Genomic DNA, 19,462 nt, shown 5'->3' on the forward strand with positions numbered 1-19,462 from the left:
TGACCTCCTTACTCTGGTCGACAAATACTCTGGATGTTCGATACACCCGAACCACTTAAGCTCTACCCCGAACTTTAAGATTTTACCAGGTTGCGCGCGCTCACAACCTTCTCACAATCACACTACAGGCATTCAACTCCGCATGACATTACAATACAAATACAACACAAAACACCGCAATCTGTCCACGCATGACCCTTGTTATGCTCACTCTCGTCCGATACTGCTGATTTTCTCTCTCCGTCAGTGCCTTCTTCGGCAGGCCACCTCTCGAGCTCTAGGGACCTTGGGGTAAACTAACCTAGTCTAGATTACCTTCCTCAAGAAGATAACCATCCTCACTCTGCTACCAACTGCTAACGTGGGATTTCTGGTCTATTGCTGTTAATCCAGATCCCAATTCAGGTCGACTAAATCGTTGGTACCTGTCATTGAGTAAAAGGCAATCTACTACTGGGTTAATCAAGAAAGAACTTACGCCACTCTAAAGAACCACTTACCACTGGAAAAGGTTTAAAAGTTTATTATAAAGCCAAAGCTATCTGGAGATACAAACACCTCAAAATGAGGTTCAAAAGATATACAGGTGTCAAGATAAACATAAAATCTCTAAATGCTCGTAGTGGACAGAATAGAATTATCAAGATCAGCTCAAAGGTCATTAAAGTTGCGAGAATAGCTACGAGTTGCAACTTGAGAGTCATTTACAGAAAGGAAAATACAGGTTAGGCTGTCCCTACACTAGACTAAGTGACATCCCTACTTAACAAGATCTTTACCTAAAAAGGTGTCAGCCATGGTGACTTCCAAAGAAGATCACACACTTCCCTTAGCCTTTGTCTCAAAGTCGAAGTCTTGCAGTTCCCTATCTGCCTACCCATCCGCTCTCTTAGGTTCCTCAGATCATCTGCTCTAACTCCACCCCGGGGTGCTGTCCCTAATACAAAATCACATTTCCAAAAGGAACGCCCCTGGAGATGCCTCTCACGTGGTGTAGATTCTGGCGGCAACTTCCATGCTGGTACTCCTCGGGACCCTTCGTTAAAGTTGACCTTGCTTCCCAGGCTTCTCTCCGGCAAGACGGTACCCCCTAGAAATTCCTGAAGACTCCTACAGGCCTGTGCCAGGCGTCTCTGAACAAAAGTCTATTCATCATTTTCTGATTAAGCCCCCTCGCACCTGCAAAAGACACTTTTTCTCTGTGGGCCCCAAATTCCGGCCTCCACCATATCTTAGGGTCGTAAAACATTTGAACAGGCTTTACATTCGTGCTCTGTGCGACCTCTCCTTAACGAGCACATGCAGATCAAAGAAGCAACTTTATCTATTCAGGCCTGCTAAAATTACATGAAACGGGCCTCTGCACTATGCACATTTAATTTTCTTTGTTTAAACAGTATTCTAACTAACACACATTACTATAATGTAACACATCTATTTAAAACATTTCAATACTATGATTAATAATACTTTGCAGTAAAATGACATTAGAATCCAAGTTACTTAAAAGTGTAGCAGCATCTTTCGTTTCTTGTGAAATGCCATGTGGCCTACACATTTCCATGGTTTGTAGAATTACATTTCTTTTTCACACAGCCTCATAACGTGAGACTCCAACATCATTCTAACATTTCTACAAATCTCTACATTAGTTTTCCACACTGATATATGTATCCCTACTCTAATTAAACACTCATGAATATATTTTCACTCTATAAGTTTGACACTCTTGTGTATTCTATTCTAAACTAATACAACGTGCTTGTAAATATGGTGCACTTCTACATTTTTCAGATTTGTGCTCTCTCACTGGCATTCAACTTTTTGGGGTCTCAGGGCTTATTTTTCATGCGAAGACGATGGAGTGGTGCACTACCAAAATATGCAAGGGTTAATAATGAAGCTCCATCAGTTCCTTCATAGAAAAAAGTATTTAATCATATAAATCCAAGTGCATGAATATAAAACTACAGCCAACATGTTTCGTTCTTGAAAGAACTTCGTCAGGGCAAATGTTTATGTTGCATAATATTCTATGTAGTTGGATTCGAAAATTCATGGAGTCGTCGTTCCTATGTGTTAAGAAATTGGAACACGGGCCACCTTGATAAGGGCCGGAAATAAGGCACTGAATGACAGTCGTCGCGAAATAGCACCGGATACTGGGCTTATTTTTCATCATCACATGATCTAGAAAGGAAGGCAGAAAAGGGAGAAAGAAGGAGGAAACCCGAAATAATCGGTGAAAGCAGGAATAAAAAACCTGCAAGAGTGAGATAAAGAGAGAGGAAATGTAGGGGGTGGAAAAAAGAGGCATGAGGTGGAATCATGGCTACGCAGACATTGCGTTCTGCAACTCCGGCATTCAGCAGCAAGGGTGCCAGGCTTCTTAGAAAACTTTGAGTCACTGCATTTAATGTTTATTCCCAAACTAAGCACTGCCCATATACTTGTGGGTTCTGCCTTAACTAGATCCCTGATTAGCCAGTTAACAGTTTAGTTTAGGAAACTGTGGTTCAGTTAAGTACTATGTTGTTGGTATTAAAGTTCTGGATTCAATGTATTTCTTTATGCAGCAACACTGTATTGTGGCTACTGTCTTAAGGTTCTGTTTTGACAAATTCCAATATCGACCAGAAGGCATGTTTAGCATTATAACAATGTATAAATCAAAGTTGCGTCAGGTTACAAGGTCCATGCCAAGTTAATGTTTTCTTTCCGCTAACAGGTTGTATTTCTCCTCTCATTTCTTCTGGGTATGGATCGTGTCCCCATTTTCACTATTTATGTGTTTTTGGGCACCATTTAATGATGCTAGCCAGTGATTATTGTTTGAACAACAGTATTAGAATATGGTACCCTTGTATCTAATGTTTTGATTTGGATGAGAGTACAAAGATACCATTAAATAAATATGGTTATAGGCACTGCGGAATGGGAAGACCAAATTATGCAGCAGCATTGACGAAATTCAGCTGCATAAAAGTCAAAATTAGACTTTTAAAGCCATATTGCTTCCCTGTTCTCCCACTTTTACACATATTAACACCCTATGGGCAAAGGTTTCACCTCAATAATATCAGTTTAACATCTAAATAAGCCAATATGCTAATGAAAGATAATCGGTGTCTATGCAACATAATGCCTGCCATTGTGCAGCACATGTATGGTGGACTTTTTTGGTAATGCTTGATGTGTTTGAGCTAGAAACAAACATATGTGTGCCAAAATCTTCAAATTACACAGCTGATGTGGGATCATGTTGCAGGTGCGAAAAATCCATAATTATGTGGAAAACGCCATGACTGCAGAATTATGGATGTCAACTTTTTTATTAATTGTTTTTATGTATTTTGATCATGTATTGTGCTTTTATGGTTGTTTTGTTTCAACCGAATAAAGCTTATTTAATTGAATTGAATCGAATTGACTGCAGAATTACAAAATTCCATTGCCGTGAATATGGCCATACTCCACTAAAGCCATTGGGGGATTTCCAGAGCAGTGATACCCCACTTGGATGTCCTGTTTCCGCATTGTTTTAATAATTCCAAGGTTGCAGTATTACTGCACCATTATACGTTTGCCATTGAGGAAAAAAAAGAATTACTGTCCGATTCAGGATTTTCAAGTTACTCCTAATGCTGGCCTAATTATTTAACCCTAGTTCCTTGGATATAATATTAACAAAGCAGAGGTGACAGAAAAGTCACCATTATAGTTCCTCGTTTCTGGAACTCCCTACCCCTGGAATTGTATATCCCTACCTTCATGCACTTCAGGGCAAACTGGAAAACTCACCTGTTCTAACCCGCTTCTTATAATCACCCGCTCACTGCCACGGGTCTACCAAGTAAATAATGTACCTTTTTCAGGACTTTATAATGCTCACGGTATCAAATGTACACCTCTCACTCCGGAATGATGCATGTATCACAAACATCAATATAACAAATACAACCAATCACAAGCCGAAATCACAGTAACCGGCCTTGCACCCCGGTAACTATGATGCCATACCTGTTCTAGCGCCAAGAAGTGATTGAGCTCTGAGTAGCCTACTATGTAAATAAGACAATAGAAACAAACATAGCCATAGTCTAGGGCTCCAAAAGCCACATGCCACATTCGGTTCCATCAGAACCCATTTATTTATTTTATTTATTTGAATTTGTAATGCGCAACAGCTACCCTCAGTGGGTTTCCCGGCGCATTTATCAATGGTACATTGGAATATTATTTAAGGGGTAGGTGACAGAAAAACTGAAAGATTTTTTTTAGAAATGTTGAGGGAATATTCTGTTAACTGGGGCTCTGCTTGCAAGTAAATTCCCTAATGCATGCTACAATGGGGCTGTCACATTTCAATCTGTAGGAAAAGAATGTCTATCATAAAAGGCAGTTATTTAAAATTTTAGTTAAGCACAATATTAACACCATTCTCCTGTGTTTCCTTACTTTTATATTGTGTTGAAACATTTATATAGCGCTTACTAGTTCTATGTGGGTCACTAAAGCACTTGTTCACACTGGTAGCATGCTTCTCCATATAGGGAAGTGTGTTTTCATTTTTTTGGTCCAACGTAGGAAGTGTTTTAAAGTTGTGCCAAGGCCACCGAGGTGCTGTAATCCTGTTATGGGACACAGCACTTAGCGATGTGATCAATTGATGTAATGTGACATTGTTACATAAACCATCTGCAAGAGTCTGTTCATGTTTGCTACCTTCCAGTGAAAGAATATAATAATAAACAAGAATTATTAGCAAAGCAAGTAGGTCTGCCTTGGCTGTCAGACTTTTGACTTTATCAATGCTTGTTTTGCCATGGTTTATATAAAACTGTATTTGTGGGAAAGCTGTGGTGGTTGAAAGAAAAACAGAAACAATAACAAACCAATGGATGAAGGTGACTGACTGAAAAACCCATTTGTGTATCATATACATATAATTTTTGGTAAAAAATCAAAGGTCTTCACTAAGTGTATCACACATAATTTTAGTAAAATCAAAAGGTCGTGGCTAAAGCCTGACCTAAAAAAAATCCCTGATCGACGGACAAAAAAACATAACTGTCAAAGAAATACAAATAATTAGCGGCACCACAAGGGGTCACTGTTGCGGAAATAAAGAGAATACATTGAGGAGAGGGGGGTGAGGTTGAAAAGAAAACAACTTTCTTCCTACTTGCAGAAAGCCAAAGCCCGTGACAAGAAAAAGACAAAAAAATGTAATATGACACCAGAGTTAAAATGAAAAAAAAAAATCAGCGGAGCATGGTGTCTTAGATTAGAAGTCTGCTCGCGCGGCTGCAGAGCGGCGGAATCCTTCAGCCTGGCGACTGCACACGAAGCGGGGACTCCTCTCTCTGTGTCTGTGCCAGCCTGTGGGTGAGAGGCTGCAGGGGCGAGCCGAGAGCCCCGGCGCGCGGACCATGGGCACGAAAGTCTCCTAAGAACCAGCCTTGCCCAACTTTTCCAATGAGCAGGACGGGGGCTCTGTGCTTTCGCAGGCGGATGGATGCCCTCTTCCTGCCGGTCTGTGCCAGGGCGAGATATAATGAAGAGCAGCAAACCGAGCAGTAAAAGCATCGGAGGCAGCAGCAACCACAAGGAACATGCCCCGCACCAGCAGCAGCGGCACCAGCAGCACGGGGCAGCCAGGAAGGGCTGGCTCTCCGCGGCGTGCCTGCGCTTCTCGCTCCGGGATTATGGCTTCTGCATGGGGACCCTGCTGCTCTTCTGCCTGGGGTCGCTTTTCTTCCAGCTCAACGGTGGACCGCCGCAGCTCCTCCTAGACATGCGACGCTATCTGGGTAAGGAGGCGCTAAGCTCCTGTCTTGTACCTTGAAGCAGAAATCTGAAGAGAGAGAGAGAGAGAGAGTGGGGGGGAGGAGGGGGGATAGATGACAAAGATTTGTGGAAAGTTTGTGACGAAAACTTTTTAAAACGTGCTCTTTGGATAGCACAACTTGTATTTAATGCGCAGAATTGGTGATTTGTTACACATTTGCTCTGCTTTGCTCCGTTATTTGAAACCCTAGTTGCTGAAAGCCTCTGTGAAAGGGCGAATGCAACAATTATACATTAATGTTGCAAGACACAGATTGTTTGTTTCAATTCTGGCTCCAAAAGCCCCATTTGTTGGTGGGATTTGCGTGCAGTGCTGTAGTGTTGCAGTGTTTTGGTTGTCCTGCCTGTCTGGGCCACGGGTGCCTGCCTGACATTTAACTCGTGCTTGCTTTCCTACTTCCGCCGGCCTTCCTGGGCGTGCTCTGCTGTCTGAGGGTATTTCAGGCGCTACCCTTGGGGTTAGCCTCCATCTGTGCAGTGCCTCTGAAGGCGCTTGGCACATCCACGCTGCCATGCTCGCCTTGACGGCCCCTCCCCCTGTAACTTGTAGACGTGTGAATCTTGCGGGGTTTCACCTTTCTGTGGCTTCGGCATGCTTAAAGGGCCCCGGGGCTGATGTGTAAAGCGGCTGTTTGTGAGGTTGGCACATTCCATACAGTCTGGTAGTGCAATTTACAATTTCAAGCCAAAGGACTTTGTTTGGCACGGGTGCGTGCCTTAGGAATTCAAATGGCGACGAGGGCTCATGTAGCGCCGAGATGGCCACGTGAAAGCGCAGCTTTTTTTCTTTCTTTTAACAGAGAACAGCACCGACACCGTACGCATAGTTCCTGTTTCACATCAGCTCGTGACAAACATGGCCAACAGGCATATCTCAGCAGTCGTTGTGAAGAACAAGTGATGGGAACAGACTGGCAGAAGCAGGCACACGTGGGCAGCAGCAGCGATACAAACCTGCCCCGGGAAAAACGCGGGTCATGTCTGCTCAAAACAAGACCAGCATTCTATCAACACCCGGGTTGAACAGTACCCACTGTGTCTGTTTAAAAAAGAACATTTTAGAATTAGTAACTACTTCCGTTTTTAAATGCATAGCAAGGCAAACCTCCTGCCCCTGCTTTTACGCATTTTTCACCATTTGTGATTTTTGTATGTGTACTCTGCACATGCAGTTGTAGTTGTGCATATGCTTTTCAAAATATGCTGTGAACTCTTTAAAAATTAGAGAGATGGGATCGCCTAAATGGAACCATGCTTAGCTGTCATCTGTCACTTATCTCGAGAGGAGAAAAGTGCTTTAAATCTTGGAATTGGTTTTAAGTTCAATGTCGTGGATTGTTTTTCATGGGAGTCAGTTGTGTTAACTTGATATATTTTTTTAACCAGTACAATTTGTTGTCCATTGTTTGTTGTGCTTCTCATGTGTATTAAGTTTATATTTTTTATTCTGTCAGTATAGTTTCCAGGTTTGGTCTGCCTCTCCTAGGTAGTTCAGTTTCCATGAGAGACCTATCCGACAAATGTGTCCAGTAATTAAAAAAAAAACATTAGTATATTGTCCTTTGGAATTTCCCTCTGGGAAAGTGGTGTCTGAGCACTAGGTCCTAAGCTTCACACAAAACTATAAGAGTGGAGCAAGAAGTTGGAGCCAACAGAAGAGAGTGAGTTCTTGTGTACCTAACTGCACAATCACACAGATCTAAATGCACAGTCACACAGATCTAACTGCATAGTCACACAGATCTAACTGCACAATCACACAGAAGGCTGCATAAGGGCTCTCGCGTTTCTGCCCAACTTGGGTGTCTCCACTGGCTCCCAGTAGGCAAGCGCATTCATTTTAAAGCTATCCGCGCTGTATGTCCAGCCCTGATGGGCCCTGGTCCAGTCTATCTCTGCCGTTTGATTTTACCATATTGTCCTGCCAAGAATCTTCGTTCCACCCATTGCCGCCTGGACCAAGTTCCAAGGTTCAATCGGCCAGCACAGATGGATGCTCCTTTACGTACCTGGCTACCAACCTGTAGCACTCCCTTCCTCCTCAGTTGCAGAGCTCCCCTATGGAGACTGGTTACCGTAAACATCTTAAAACGTGGCTCTTCTAATTTTTTTATGTTTTTGTTTTCGTCTCTGCGGGACGCTTTCTGTGGGTCCTCTTAGAGCTGGGAAACCCTGGTGAGGTAGCCATGCGCTTTATAAATCCTAGAAATAGACGCTACACAGAATGTCAGCAGTGTTAATTAGAAACTAATTACATGTTACGTCATCAGAAAGCGGGCACTCCACCTGGTGGCCTAACGAAACTTGAGGGACCCCTCTGCAAAGTACATGAAGGCCCCCACTCCAACCCTAGACCCAGTCAGGGGCTCTCAGGCCAGGGGCCCAGCGCCTGTGCATAGTGCCGGCCCAGTTGGCGTACTGTGTTAAGGGAGTCCCCTGGAACTCGCCTCCCCCCGACACCGCGGAAGCTAATGGTCGCCGTTGACTGAAGCAGATCTATGTCGACTTCAGTCAGGTGCCCTCAGGCACACCTGTGGTCCTTCAATGTTCTTTTTCTTCTACAACATTGATATCAGGTGTGGCACGGGGCCCTCATGTGCCAAGGGCTGAGTTCCCACTTTTGCTGGCTGTACAGTTCCTCAACACTTAACACAGTTGATCTATGTGGTGCCCACATAAGGTGACGAGAATTAAAAAAAAAAATATGGGGACTGGCCCCTGACATAAAAGTAGGACTATTAATTGACAGTATTTATGACCATAGAAGTAGAATGCCAACACATCCTAACATAGGACTATAGTAGCGCAAAGCTCTGAAACATTGCTGTTTAAAATATTTCCTTTGAAACCTAAGAACTAGACGACCACTTAACAGGAAACAGTTACAAGACCGCAATTTTAATGGAACCACACAGGGAATATTTAATGAAAAGTTACATTCATCTTATATTTGCATATTTTAACAAATACATGGAAATCACTGACAGTGAAGAGAGGTTTAGTGTTGCGAACTCAGGTCATGGGGATCCTTTTCAGGCAACGCAGTGAGAATCTGGAACTCACTTCCACCTCAGCTCCGGACCACCACCTCCTCCCAGGTCTTCAAAACTGGCCTCAAAGTTCTCCTTCTTCAAAGACACTTCCAAAGTTAATTCATGCCCTCTATTATCTGAAGGAAGACCTTTTAGTATAGAAAATTTATATTCTCCATGACTATGGAAGTGCCTTCCCAGTGTGTTCTTGTGGTTTGAGAGACTGCCATTTATTGCAATACTACCCTCTTACCTGTGTTTGGTACTCTTTTGTAACATGCACACGTCACTTTTCTCTTGTAACACACTGTTTGCAACCTCTTACTTTTTGTTTGCTTTCGATACTTGCACAAGTGCCACCATTGCCTACGTAACGTTTGTTTTTGTGTTTGAGTGTCCTCCATTTATTGCAGTATTATACCTCTACTTGTACTTTGTACGCTTTTGTAACCTGCGCACGTCACTTTTTCCTCCTGTAATGCATCGTTTTCCACCTCTTGTATTTTGTTTGCTCACGATTGTCACTTTTGCCTCATGTAATGTAACTTTTGCTTTTGTAATTTGTTCACTTGTAATGTTCTCTTGTATCAGTTCTGTTCCTTTTGTGAAGCGCTCGCGCTATAAAAAAACTCATAAATAAATAAATAAATGGTGCCATCCGAAAACGGCAGGTTTTTTTGTACACGTCATTCCCCGGGGGTCTTCTTGGCACAGAACAGTAATGTTTGTAGTATCAGTTATGTAAAATATCACATGACACGAAAGTTTGACATACTGTGAAGTGATATCCAGTATGTCAGGTGTCAAGCTTGACTAGTACCCTTCTCTCTAAGTGACAGAGCTCCAAGGCAGCAGCTGAGGGTAAAGAGATGCCCGCCTTCCTACCATGCTGATAAAGTTTACAAGAAAGCTTATGATGGAAGCTGCAGTATGAGCAGGGGAACTGGAATTATGCAGCAGGGCTGGAACAAATTATGTGGCAGGGCTGATTACATTTCGCCGCAAGAAAGGGCAAATTATGCAGCATAATGTAGGGCATTTTGTGGTAGTATTATCTCATTATTTTGATATTTTTATCCATGTTCACACTACCTGGGCAAAGGTTTCATTTTATTAGTACCAGTTTGACACCCAACTACAGCAATTAGCAACAGAAAGATGACAAAGTCAACCTTTGCAAAGGGCCTTCTGCTACACTGGAACAAGTCACCACATTTGAGTAACTTTTGATACGTTTTAGCCAGCAACTAGATGATGGATTAGGTGGCAAATGTGGCAAATCTCTATTTAAGTGGAGAATGCAGCATTCGCAAAATTGCATAATTCCAGTAGCTTAAAGTATGAGTAACACTTTAAGGTAGGTTTTTTTATTTCCCTGATTCTTTCTCGCAAAACCTTGACATGTATTTGTTTTAGAGAAGATTTAACATGGAGAACTGTTTTGGCACACTGAGATACATTTCCAAAAAGTGGGACTCTCCCAGCAAATCTGGCTGCCCAAACATAATAGCCTGAGTGCCAGCACAAATCACCTCAAAAGTTGGTTGCCTAGGATTTGAGTCCCACAGTAATGCTTTACAAAGCATCAATGAAACAAGGATTGGTAGTGGTGTTTCCCACAATGGGAATAACCGCACTATCACTTATTGATTTATAAAAAAGATTCAAATGGGCTTGTACTATGATCTGACACCTCTAGTTGAGACGGAGTGCTACACAGACCACTGTCACCCACTACCAAGAGTGACTGTTACCAATCAAAAATGTTCGGTAAATCAAGACATGCACAATAGGGTCAAAGGGACACAATCCTAAGCATATGTAGAGCAAGTGACAAGTAGTCACAAAAATTCTAAGCCAACAATTACATTTTAGCAGAGTCCAATTGAAAATATCAATGTCTTCTTTTTCAGATAAGGTACACAATCAATTGTAGTCCATGTATGTTCATTTCTCCATTTATTCATACGGCTTCACAGAAGATAAGCTGCTCTTATTGACTATTTTGATTATCTTCTGTGAAGCCGTATGAATAAATGGAGAAATGAACATACATGGACTACAATTGATTGTTTACCTTATCTGAAAAAGAAGACTTATAGATATTTTCAATTGGACTCTGCTAAAATGTAATTGTTGGCTTAACATTTTTGTGACTACTTGTCACTTGCTCTACATATGCTTAGGATTGTGCTCCCTTTGACCCTATTGTGCATGGCTTTACAAAGCATCGACTGATTCAAATGAAAACACAGACTGCTTATAAGTAGGTTTGGCACCCAATTTGGAGGCATTTTTTAGGTTGTGCCTTGGCAGCGCATGCGCTGTCTCTAGAGACATGCTGTATCTGACTGGGGGCTTTCAGCTTGACCATCGCTCTACATTGGTTAGTTCCTGTGCCTTTTCAAAATCCCTTGTTTTTCAGTGGTGAATCCTTGCCATTAGTCCCTCCTTTTGCTCAGTTGTTCCCTCCCATAGCTACTGCCCCTCTTACATGTCTCATTTCGCATCTGGCCATTTACTTTAGTTTCAGGCACTGTATTTCCAGCAGTGGTTTCTGACCATAACACCACTCTGTTCCTGTTTTCGAACAGCATTTAATTTGGTTTCAGCATTGTTTACATTTGTTTACAATTGTTATGTGTTATGTGTATGTGCATTTTTTTTAGGTATCATGCATTTATTTGGTTATGGCTCTGCATTTGGTGCTTTATTTAGGATTGGCATGTATGTGCCATTACACTGTTGGTTAAATGTAATTGCAATTATTGTTCTGGAGCGCAGCAAGCTGTGATTGATCACTAATTTTCTTTTAAAACATATTAGTATAATCTAATAATGGGGTTTGGGCATCTGTTCGTACCTGGCACAGGAGCAGCCCATGCAAGTAAGAGCAGTGGGATGGGGTGGGGGCATTGGACAGACGACGATGAGAGAAAATTAAATAAATCATTCATTTTCCCTTGTCGTCGTCTGTCGAATCCTCCTCCCAACCCGCCCCATCGCTCTTACCTGCACAGGCCGTTCCAGCCCGAGCAACTACTCACCATGACCGGACTGCCAGACTGCAATGAGCGACCGCTTTTTAACCATAGGATAGTCCTACCTCTATTTCCATATCCATCTACACACTGGTGACTATTTGATTATACGCCTGACTTGGCGTCTTTTTGGCATCACAGATGGAGATACACTGTGGCGTGAGGTAAGATGGCTACGTACCATCACTTTTGCATGGTTTTAAAAGCACTTGAGGGTGTCGTTGCTTAGGCCTGACAGTCTTCACCCGAGTTTCATCTTAATTCTCTCCTTTCCCCACCAGTAACACAGGTACTAACCGCTCATCAAAAAGCTCTCATCTCTCCAACAGCCAACACTCACATCCCCAGCGCGAATATGACTTGGTATTTCACATGCAATTAGTTTGCATGCCATTACTACGTGTTTTTTTTCTTAGCAATAACCGTTACTACGCAAGTTTTTAGTTTATATACCATTACATTGAAAGTGTTAATGTATGTGAACTAAAAACTTGCCTAGTTAAAAAAAACATCACTACATACAAATACACTACCCTATACATCCAAAAGTTAAAAACACTACCAAAACCCTCAAAAAGTACACTACCTTACACTACTAAAACACCACTACACTACCCTAAATCACTACCCCCTGCACCACACTGCCCCTAGCCTCAGTCCTGTCCCTACTCCCAAACGCTACCCAGCACGACCCCCGACACTACCCTTAACCCTAAAACACTACCCTACACTACACAAACTCCACAACACTAACCTAAACCCTAAAACACTACCCTACACTACACTAATACCAGAACACTTCCCTAAACCCTAAAACACTACCCCCAGCGCGACACTGCCCCTAGCCCCAGTCCTGTGCCTACTCCCAAACACTAACATGCACGACACCCCAACACTACCCTAAACTCTAAAACACAGCATACACTACACTAACACCACAACACTACCTTAAACCCTAAAACACTACCCCAGTACGACCCTGCACCTAGCCCCAGTCCTGTCCCTACTCCCAAGCACTACCCAGCACAACCCGACACTACCCTAAAACACTACCATACACTACACAAATGCCACCGCCTACCCTAAAACACTACACCCAGCATGACCCTGCACCTAGCCCTAGTCTTGTCCCTACTCCCAAACACTACCCTGCTTGACCCCCGACACTACCCTAAACCCTAAAACACTATCCTACACTACACTAACACCAGAACACGGATGTATGACATTACAACGCGTGCTTTTACCACGCATGCTTTTACATCGCAACTTTTACAACGCATGCCTTTACAACGCATAGCGCTTTGGGGTGCTGGATAGTGAATAGTTTAATTTACTATTCCAACTCCTGTCCCCGTGGATAGTAGGGAAGGTGTTGGATAGTAAATTAAATCTATTCCCTATCCTAGAGCGCCCCCCCAGCGCAATGCGTTGTAATGGTTTGCGTTGTAAAAGTTGCGATGTAAAAGCATTGCGTGGTAAAAGTTGCGTTGTAAAGGATGTTTCCCCCAGAACACTACCCTAAACCCTAAAACACTCCCCACAGCACATCACTGCCCCTAGCCCCAGTCCTGTCCCTACTCCCAAACACTACCCTGCACGTCCCCGACACTACTCTACACTACACAAACACAAGTACACTACCCTGCATAACCCTCAACACTACTCTACACTGCACGACCCTACACAGCCCCTCTTACCTCTCTTTCCTCGTGGTTCCTCTCATCACCTCCACGCTTGGTTCTAATCTTCTCCCCCTTCCTGCTTCCTCCGACATCTTCTGTCGTGGGCAGGCAGAATAAGGAGTCCCGAGGGCAGGCGCGGAGATGGGCATGACTAATAGCCAGCCGGTAAAGCAGCAGCATACCGACTTGCGCACACGCAGCAGACCCTCTTCCTGATGTGGACGCCCCCTCACCGACTATGCATGCGTTGTAACAACGCATGCGATGTAACATCTTGCGTACTAAAGGCTACGCGTTGTTACATCACATGCGTTGTAACGCTTGCGTAGTAATGGTACGCGGACTAATGTACGCGTACTAATGGGTGCCAGCGCCCCAGCGCGCTACTGTGATTGAAAAGTGTATTTGTAAGGCACACGTTACCGGCATACACGCGCTGGGTATTATGAAGCTGCAGGCTCACGCCTGGTTTTCTGCTGTCAGTCATCTCATCCCCCGCACAACTTATTTTTTCTTATGTATCCTCATTCCATATGTTCTACCCACATACCCATGCCTATCTTCCTAGGAGTCACTCGCTCACCTCCCTATTCTCTGCCCCATTGTTGACCCTCTCGTTCCAGCCATACATCATCCATGCATTCATCACTACATTCACCCACCTAACCAATACCCCAAATCCACCTACCCACTCACCCATCCATCCACCATACCATTAACATTCATTCATTCATCCATGTGTCCACCCAGATTCCCTTACCATCCAACAAGTGTGTCATTCCACCTCCATGTTTGTCTTACAGTCTCCTTATTCATCCATACCCATTAATCTGTTTCAACTTTCTGTACAGCTCTGTTCAGCCTACACTGCTCCGATCTGTGTATAACACAACTTAACAAGTAAAAGTATCAAACATTTAGGTAATTGATGTTGTAGCTCTACATACAACTTCATCTTGCTTCTCCCTCCATGCTTCATCTGAATGGATAATGTACTTTTTCACCATGCGGAAATATGTGCTCTATATTCAAGCTGCAATTGGTGCTATTAGTAGATACATTGTACGATTCTATATAAAATGATAAAGTTTAAAAAAAATCTCGAACATGTAACAAGCAAGTCAAACACGGATACAGGAGGTTCTACTTCTGGCAGGATTTACACTTGAAGTAGTTGGGTGTCACAAGTCAAGCCCTTGGGACAAAAAATATCAAGGCAACCAGGGCCGGACTGGGAACCGAAACCGGCCCTGGCAAACTGTTGGCCCAGTCCCCAAAAGGTGGAGGGGCAGGGCGGGTGCGGCCGAGCTGTATGCTTGGGCCGGTTTCAGACGATTTTTTTTACAGAGGGCCGATATTGCCGGCCCCTGTAACAAAAACAGCCCCCCCAGGGGCCCAAAACAAGCCCCCAACTTGGCTGCCCACCGGGGATGCCCCGGTGACCGCTACTGTCAGTCCGAATCTGAAGGCAGCCTGGAGCCCACGGGGCGAGACATACACTTATATAACGACCATGGGCCTGTGTGGTGAGTCCACCATACACATCTTCGATTTTTAGAAACATATTTAAACAGTATCAGCTATCCAAGGGGCATGCAATGTTCTGAACAAAATAAGTGAGTTCATTCAAGGTCAATTCTACTTCCAATAAATCTTCCATTGAAAGAGGAACTGAACACTGCCCTCCCTCCCCCACCCTATAGACGCTGTGCAATCATAAAGTAATCATAATAGTTATAAGCATATCTAACAAAGGGGAGAGGATATAGCCTAACAGCTAGAGGGGTCAACCTCGAAGGTGGGGACCCAGGTTTGAGTCCCGGCTAGGGATGCTCAACATCCTGTGATTGTGGGCAAATCACTTAATCTCCCATCGCCTAACAAAATGAATATGTCCCTCTGTAATGTAACTGGTGCTCATGTAAAGCGCTCTGATACCTTTGGGTCAAGTTCACGCTATATAGAACTCCAACTATAAAAAAGTAAATCAGCCCCTGCAATAGCATTAGCTTTTGATTGCACATTCACCCAGTTCTTAAATGCAGGTCCAGGACAAATAGGAGTAAAGCAGTATATAAATGTAGATAACATAAAATAACTGTAATGGCCATAAATCACATTCTATAGGGAGCGGTGTCACAGTTTAATGCCTCACAAAGTAAAACATCCTATGATAGAGATAAAACTGCTTCACGTCAGCCTTAATGGAGTTTGGCGTAGGAGTGTCCATGAGAAAGGGGGTTGACAAGAAGAGTGTCTCAGATGTGATAGCAGCCTCCAGCCCTGAGAGCAATCTCCTGCCTCCAGTCAGGGCCAGACTGGCCGTATCGGGCACCGAGCATTTCCCCAGTGGGCCGGAGGGGTGGGGACCGGTTTTGTGCCAGTGGGGGCTGATTTTGTCACTGCCCCCTGTAACAAAAGCGGGAGCGGTGCTTCTTGCTAACACCCCCATTCCTAGGACCGGTCGAGCAGCAGTCTGCCAGGGCTGGTTGCTGTCCCAGTCCAACCCTGCCTCCAATCCATACCACCTGAAAGCAGCATTCTCCCTCAGCCGATCCAGCCCTGAAAGCTAGCTCCTCTCCACCCCTCCATCTTTATACAACCGATGTATGTCAGTACAACGCGATCTTTTAGATCGCGGTACTTGACATCGCAGATTTTACAACGCAAGTCGTTACAACGACTTGCGTTGGAGGGCGCGGATTTAGGAATTTCATAATTTTATATTCCAACACCAGTCCCCGTAACAGTAGGGAAGGTGTTGGAATATAAAATTACAACATTCTTTATCCCACAGCGCCATCCAGCGCAAGTCGTAGTAACGACTTGCGTTGTAATAGCTGCGTGGAAAAGGTCGTGCGGTGTAAACACCGCGTTGTAAACGACGTTTCCCTTATACAACAGATTTGTGCCTGATACCTTGCTACCCAGAGAGAACCCTCCTGCCCTTCAGGCTGTGAATGGGAAGCAATGTGATCCTTGTTTTCTTTTGTAGCCTGTGACTTTCAAAATAGAACACTTTTTTGGCAATATAAAGCCAAGTTGCAACTAAGGCGCGAGCATGTTTATCCTCTTTGAAGTACTTTATGATTTCACCATGTTCCACGTCTGCAGAGACACTATGGGTTCCATGTTGAACTTTCGCTTGACATCTTAATGCTTCCTGGGAACTGTAGTCGTCCTGTGCTTTATTTGAGCCACCTGTATGAACGCGTTTTAGAAAAAAAGGATGTATAACCAAAAAGAAGAGGGTGAGAAAATATAGTGGTTTGTAGAAGTGCACCCAGTTAGCAACTCTATGATATTTACATAGCTGCTAGTTGACCCAGGCCATGTTAGTCATTTCTTGCAACTCTTAACCTACTGAACCTTGTGGCCTGCATTTTGTAGCACTTTTTCCAGTGCCAGAAGAGAAACTGCAAATCTCAGAGTGCAACTTAGCACTGGCTAAAAAGAAAGAAAAAGACTTAGGTGTCTCACAAGACATTAATAAGCCTTTTGACAGCCATGTAGTTGGCTACATAGTAAGGAGGCTGAGTCCCTTCTTCATTGAAGTATGTATAGCGTGCAGGCAGGGACGCGAATTTTGCCTTTCTGGATTTTCCTCAGATCTTGTAGTTTAGTGTTTTAATGTATTTTCCCTAGAGATTTAGGTTTACTTCATACACATTCTATTCAGATTGTGTATACTCAGTTGTTTATCCTTATCTGGTCGATCAACTGATTACTCATTAGTTGGATGGTAACATTAACTGCTGCTCTATAACATAGATTAAAGACATTGGCAAAGCCAATAACTCTGGCGAAACACTTACAAAGCCCCAAAAGCTAGACGTGTTGTCTATGCCAATGCTTGTTAACATTTCTGCAGCATTTAGCCATAATGTTTTTTTTTTATTGGTATGTGTCCATATTTAGTTTTGATTATCGAGCAAATGAACTGGCAAATGGTAAAGCTCAATGTTTAATTAACCTATAAAATTACACCCACACTTTGATGTCTCTAGGGTTTAGACCGCTATGCAGCTCTATGTAATAACACACTACTCGTCTGAAAATATTTTCATTTTACTACTAGCACATCTTCAGATAGTTACACGTTATCAGGGCATCGTATTGCTTGTTTAAAGTTTCTGTACTGTCACAATGCTCTGCATTGGGACTACTTGTCTTGATTGAAAGCATTTGTTAACACTCAAAAGAAGATCCAATTTCATATTTCTAGATTTGTACCTTTCTACCTGAGTGGAAAATATTTTTCTTCCTTGTGTGTTTATCTGTACATACAGTGGCCAAAAGTAATCAGTTTACATTTAGCAATGCTAAATAACAATTGAAGCAAAAGTCCACGGTGGGATTTGACTTCCCAATAAGAATGATGTATTTGAGCACATTTTTAGGTCGAACATGAGATGTCATATATGTGCATCATGAGTGAAGGTATAACTTGTGGCATCCCCAGTAGCTTCTGGGGAAGAGCAGAAAGTTTGTCTTTCTGCAGATGTTGGATGGGATGGGGGTCAAGCATATGATCTATGAAGCGTGAGACACATTTTTGGATTTGAGTGTTGGGACGAACAAATGCATTTTGTTTAATTTATGGAGCAAAAGGAGACAAGAGAGAAGAAAACTGATTGGGAAAGCTCTACACTCAATCTATTATAATGATGACCCAGGCAGGTGAGGCAAATTTGTGTACCTACTAGTGTGGGGAAAGGAGCCTCCTACACAATATGGGGACTACTTGTATTATATGTAGGGCTTCGAATTTTATGGTACTTATTTCTTTGACATTTCCATCTGTACTTATCTACATCTATGTTTTGCTATTTTTTCCGTATTTATCCAATTTTATTTTGAGTTTACTGTATAAATGAAGCTGAAATGGATATTATTCCACATTTATTTAACTGATAAATATATACTCGCATAAGAATGTCCAAAAGGTTTCAGCAGTATACAGTGCAATAGCGTTATCTGAAAACACTTACATTGTAGAATTGCATAAATAACTGTAGATCTGCACTTAATTAAGCTTAAGTAGGAATTCTATTGTCTTTCTTAATCTCCTTAACCTGTCAGTTTGTACACCTGCACTCATGATTGACAGTAGAAAAAAATATCCAAAGGAGTCCTATTTTCTGTGTCTTTCTGTATTTAAAAATGAATACAGACAAGAAAATAAATTGCTTTCTGTCTGCATTTATCTATAAAAATCAGTAAAAACGGAAAACTGGGAGCCCCAAGTATATGTTAGAGTCCATCAGGTGCAGCTACACATAGTATGTGCCAATCAGTTGCCTTGTCACTGCTTTGGAACTTCCTTGACTCTTGTACCGCACAGAGCTAACTGGCCTCTCTCTGTGTGTCGTACGCATTGTGTGCAATTATTACTAGCTTTACAATGTGAACATGGTTGATTTGACAGATGATGTAGTCTCCTGCAAAGATGGGTTGATATAAAAGTAATTACTATTTCTGATCAAAACTGTGACTACGTCTTGGGTTGTCTGGAGACAATAAATAAATATTTTTGAAAAACCAAAATATAGGAAGTTAAAATCATCCAACCTATACTCATGTACGGGTCTGAAAATGGTAGTCATATGGCGTGCTTCAACAAAAGGTTTCACACATTTCCTTTGGGGTAGAAAGTACTGACTTGAGTCCTTCATTTCTGCAGATCTCCATTCACAAAGAAGAATGATTATAACATGCCTTCCTCTTACATACAATTTTAGTTGAGGCTCCCAGGTGCCACACACAGATCTAGCCACCTAATTGGCTGTTGTGGTTGTCTGTAACCCCATCAAAGCTGTTTATGATAGGTTGGTATTGGTGCCAGATTTGGTAC

General features: G+C 42.8%; 1 protein-coding gene across 1 annotated transcript in view; it reads left to right on the forward strand.

The window, feature by feature from the left end:
- Nucleotides 1-5,177: 5,177 nt before the first annotated feature.
- Nucleotides 5,178-19,462, forward strand: part of UST (uronyl 2-sulfotransferase) — a 966,832-nt gene continuing 952,547 nt past the window's right edge. The window contains exon 1 of the mRNA XM_078649265.1: nucleotides 5,178-5,813. Coding sequence (XP_078505391.1) covers nucleotides 5,519-5,813 — 295 coding nt within the window. The 5' untranslated portion in view covers nucleotides 5,178-5,518. The remainder of the gene's footprint in view (nucleotides 5,814-19,462) is intronic.

This window comes from Lissotriton helveticus, chromosome 6, assembly GCF_964261635.1.
Source record: "Lissotriton helveticus chromosome 6, aLisHel1.1, whole genome shotgun sequence".
In the NCBI taxonomy this organism is placed as follows: domain Eukaryota; kingdom Metazoa; phylum Chordata; class Amphibia; order Caudata; family Salamandridae; genus Lissotriton; species Lissotriton helveticus.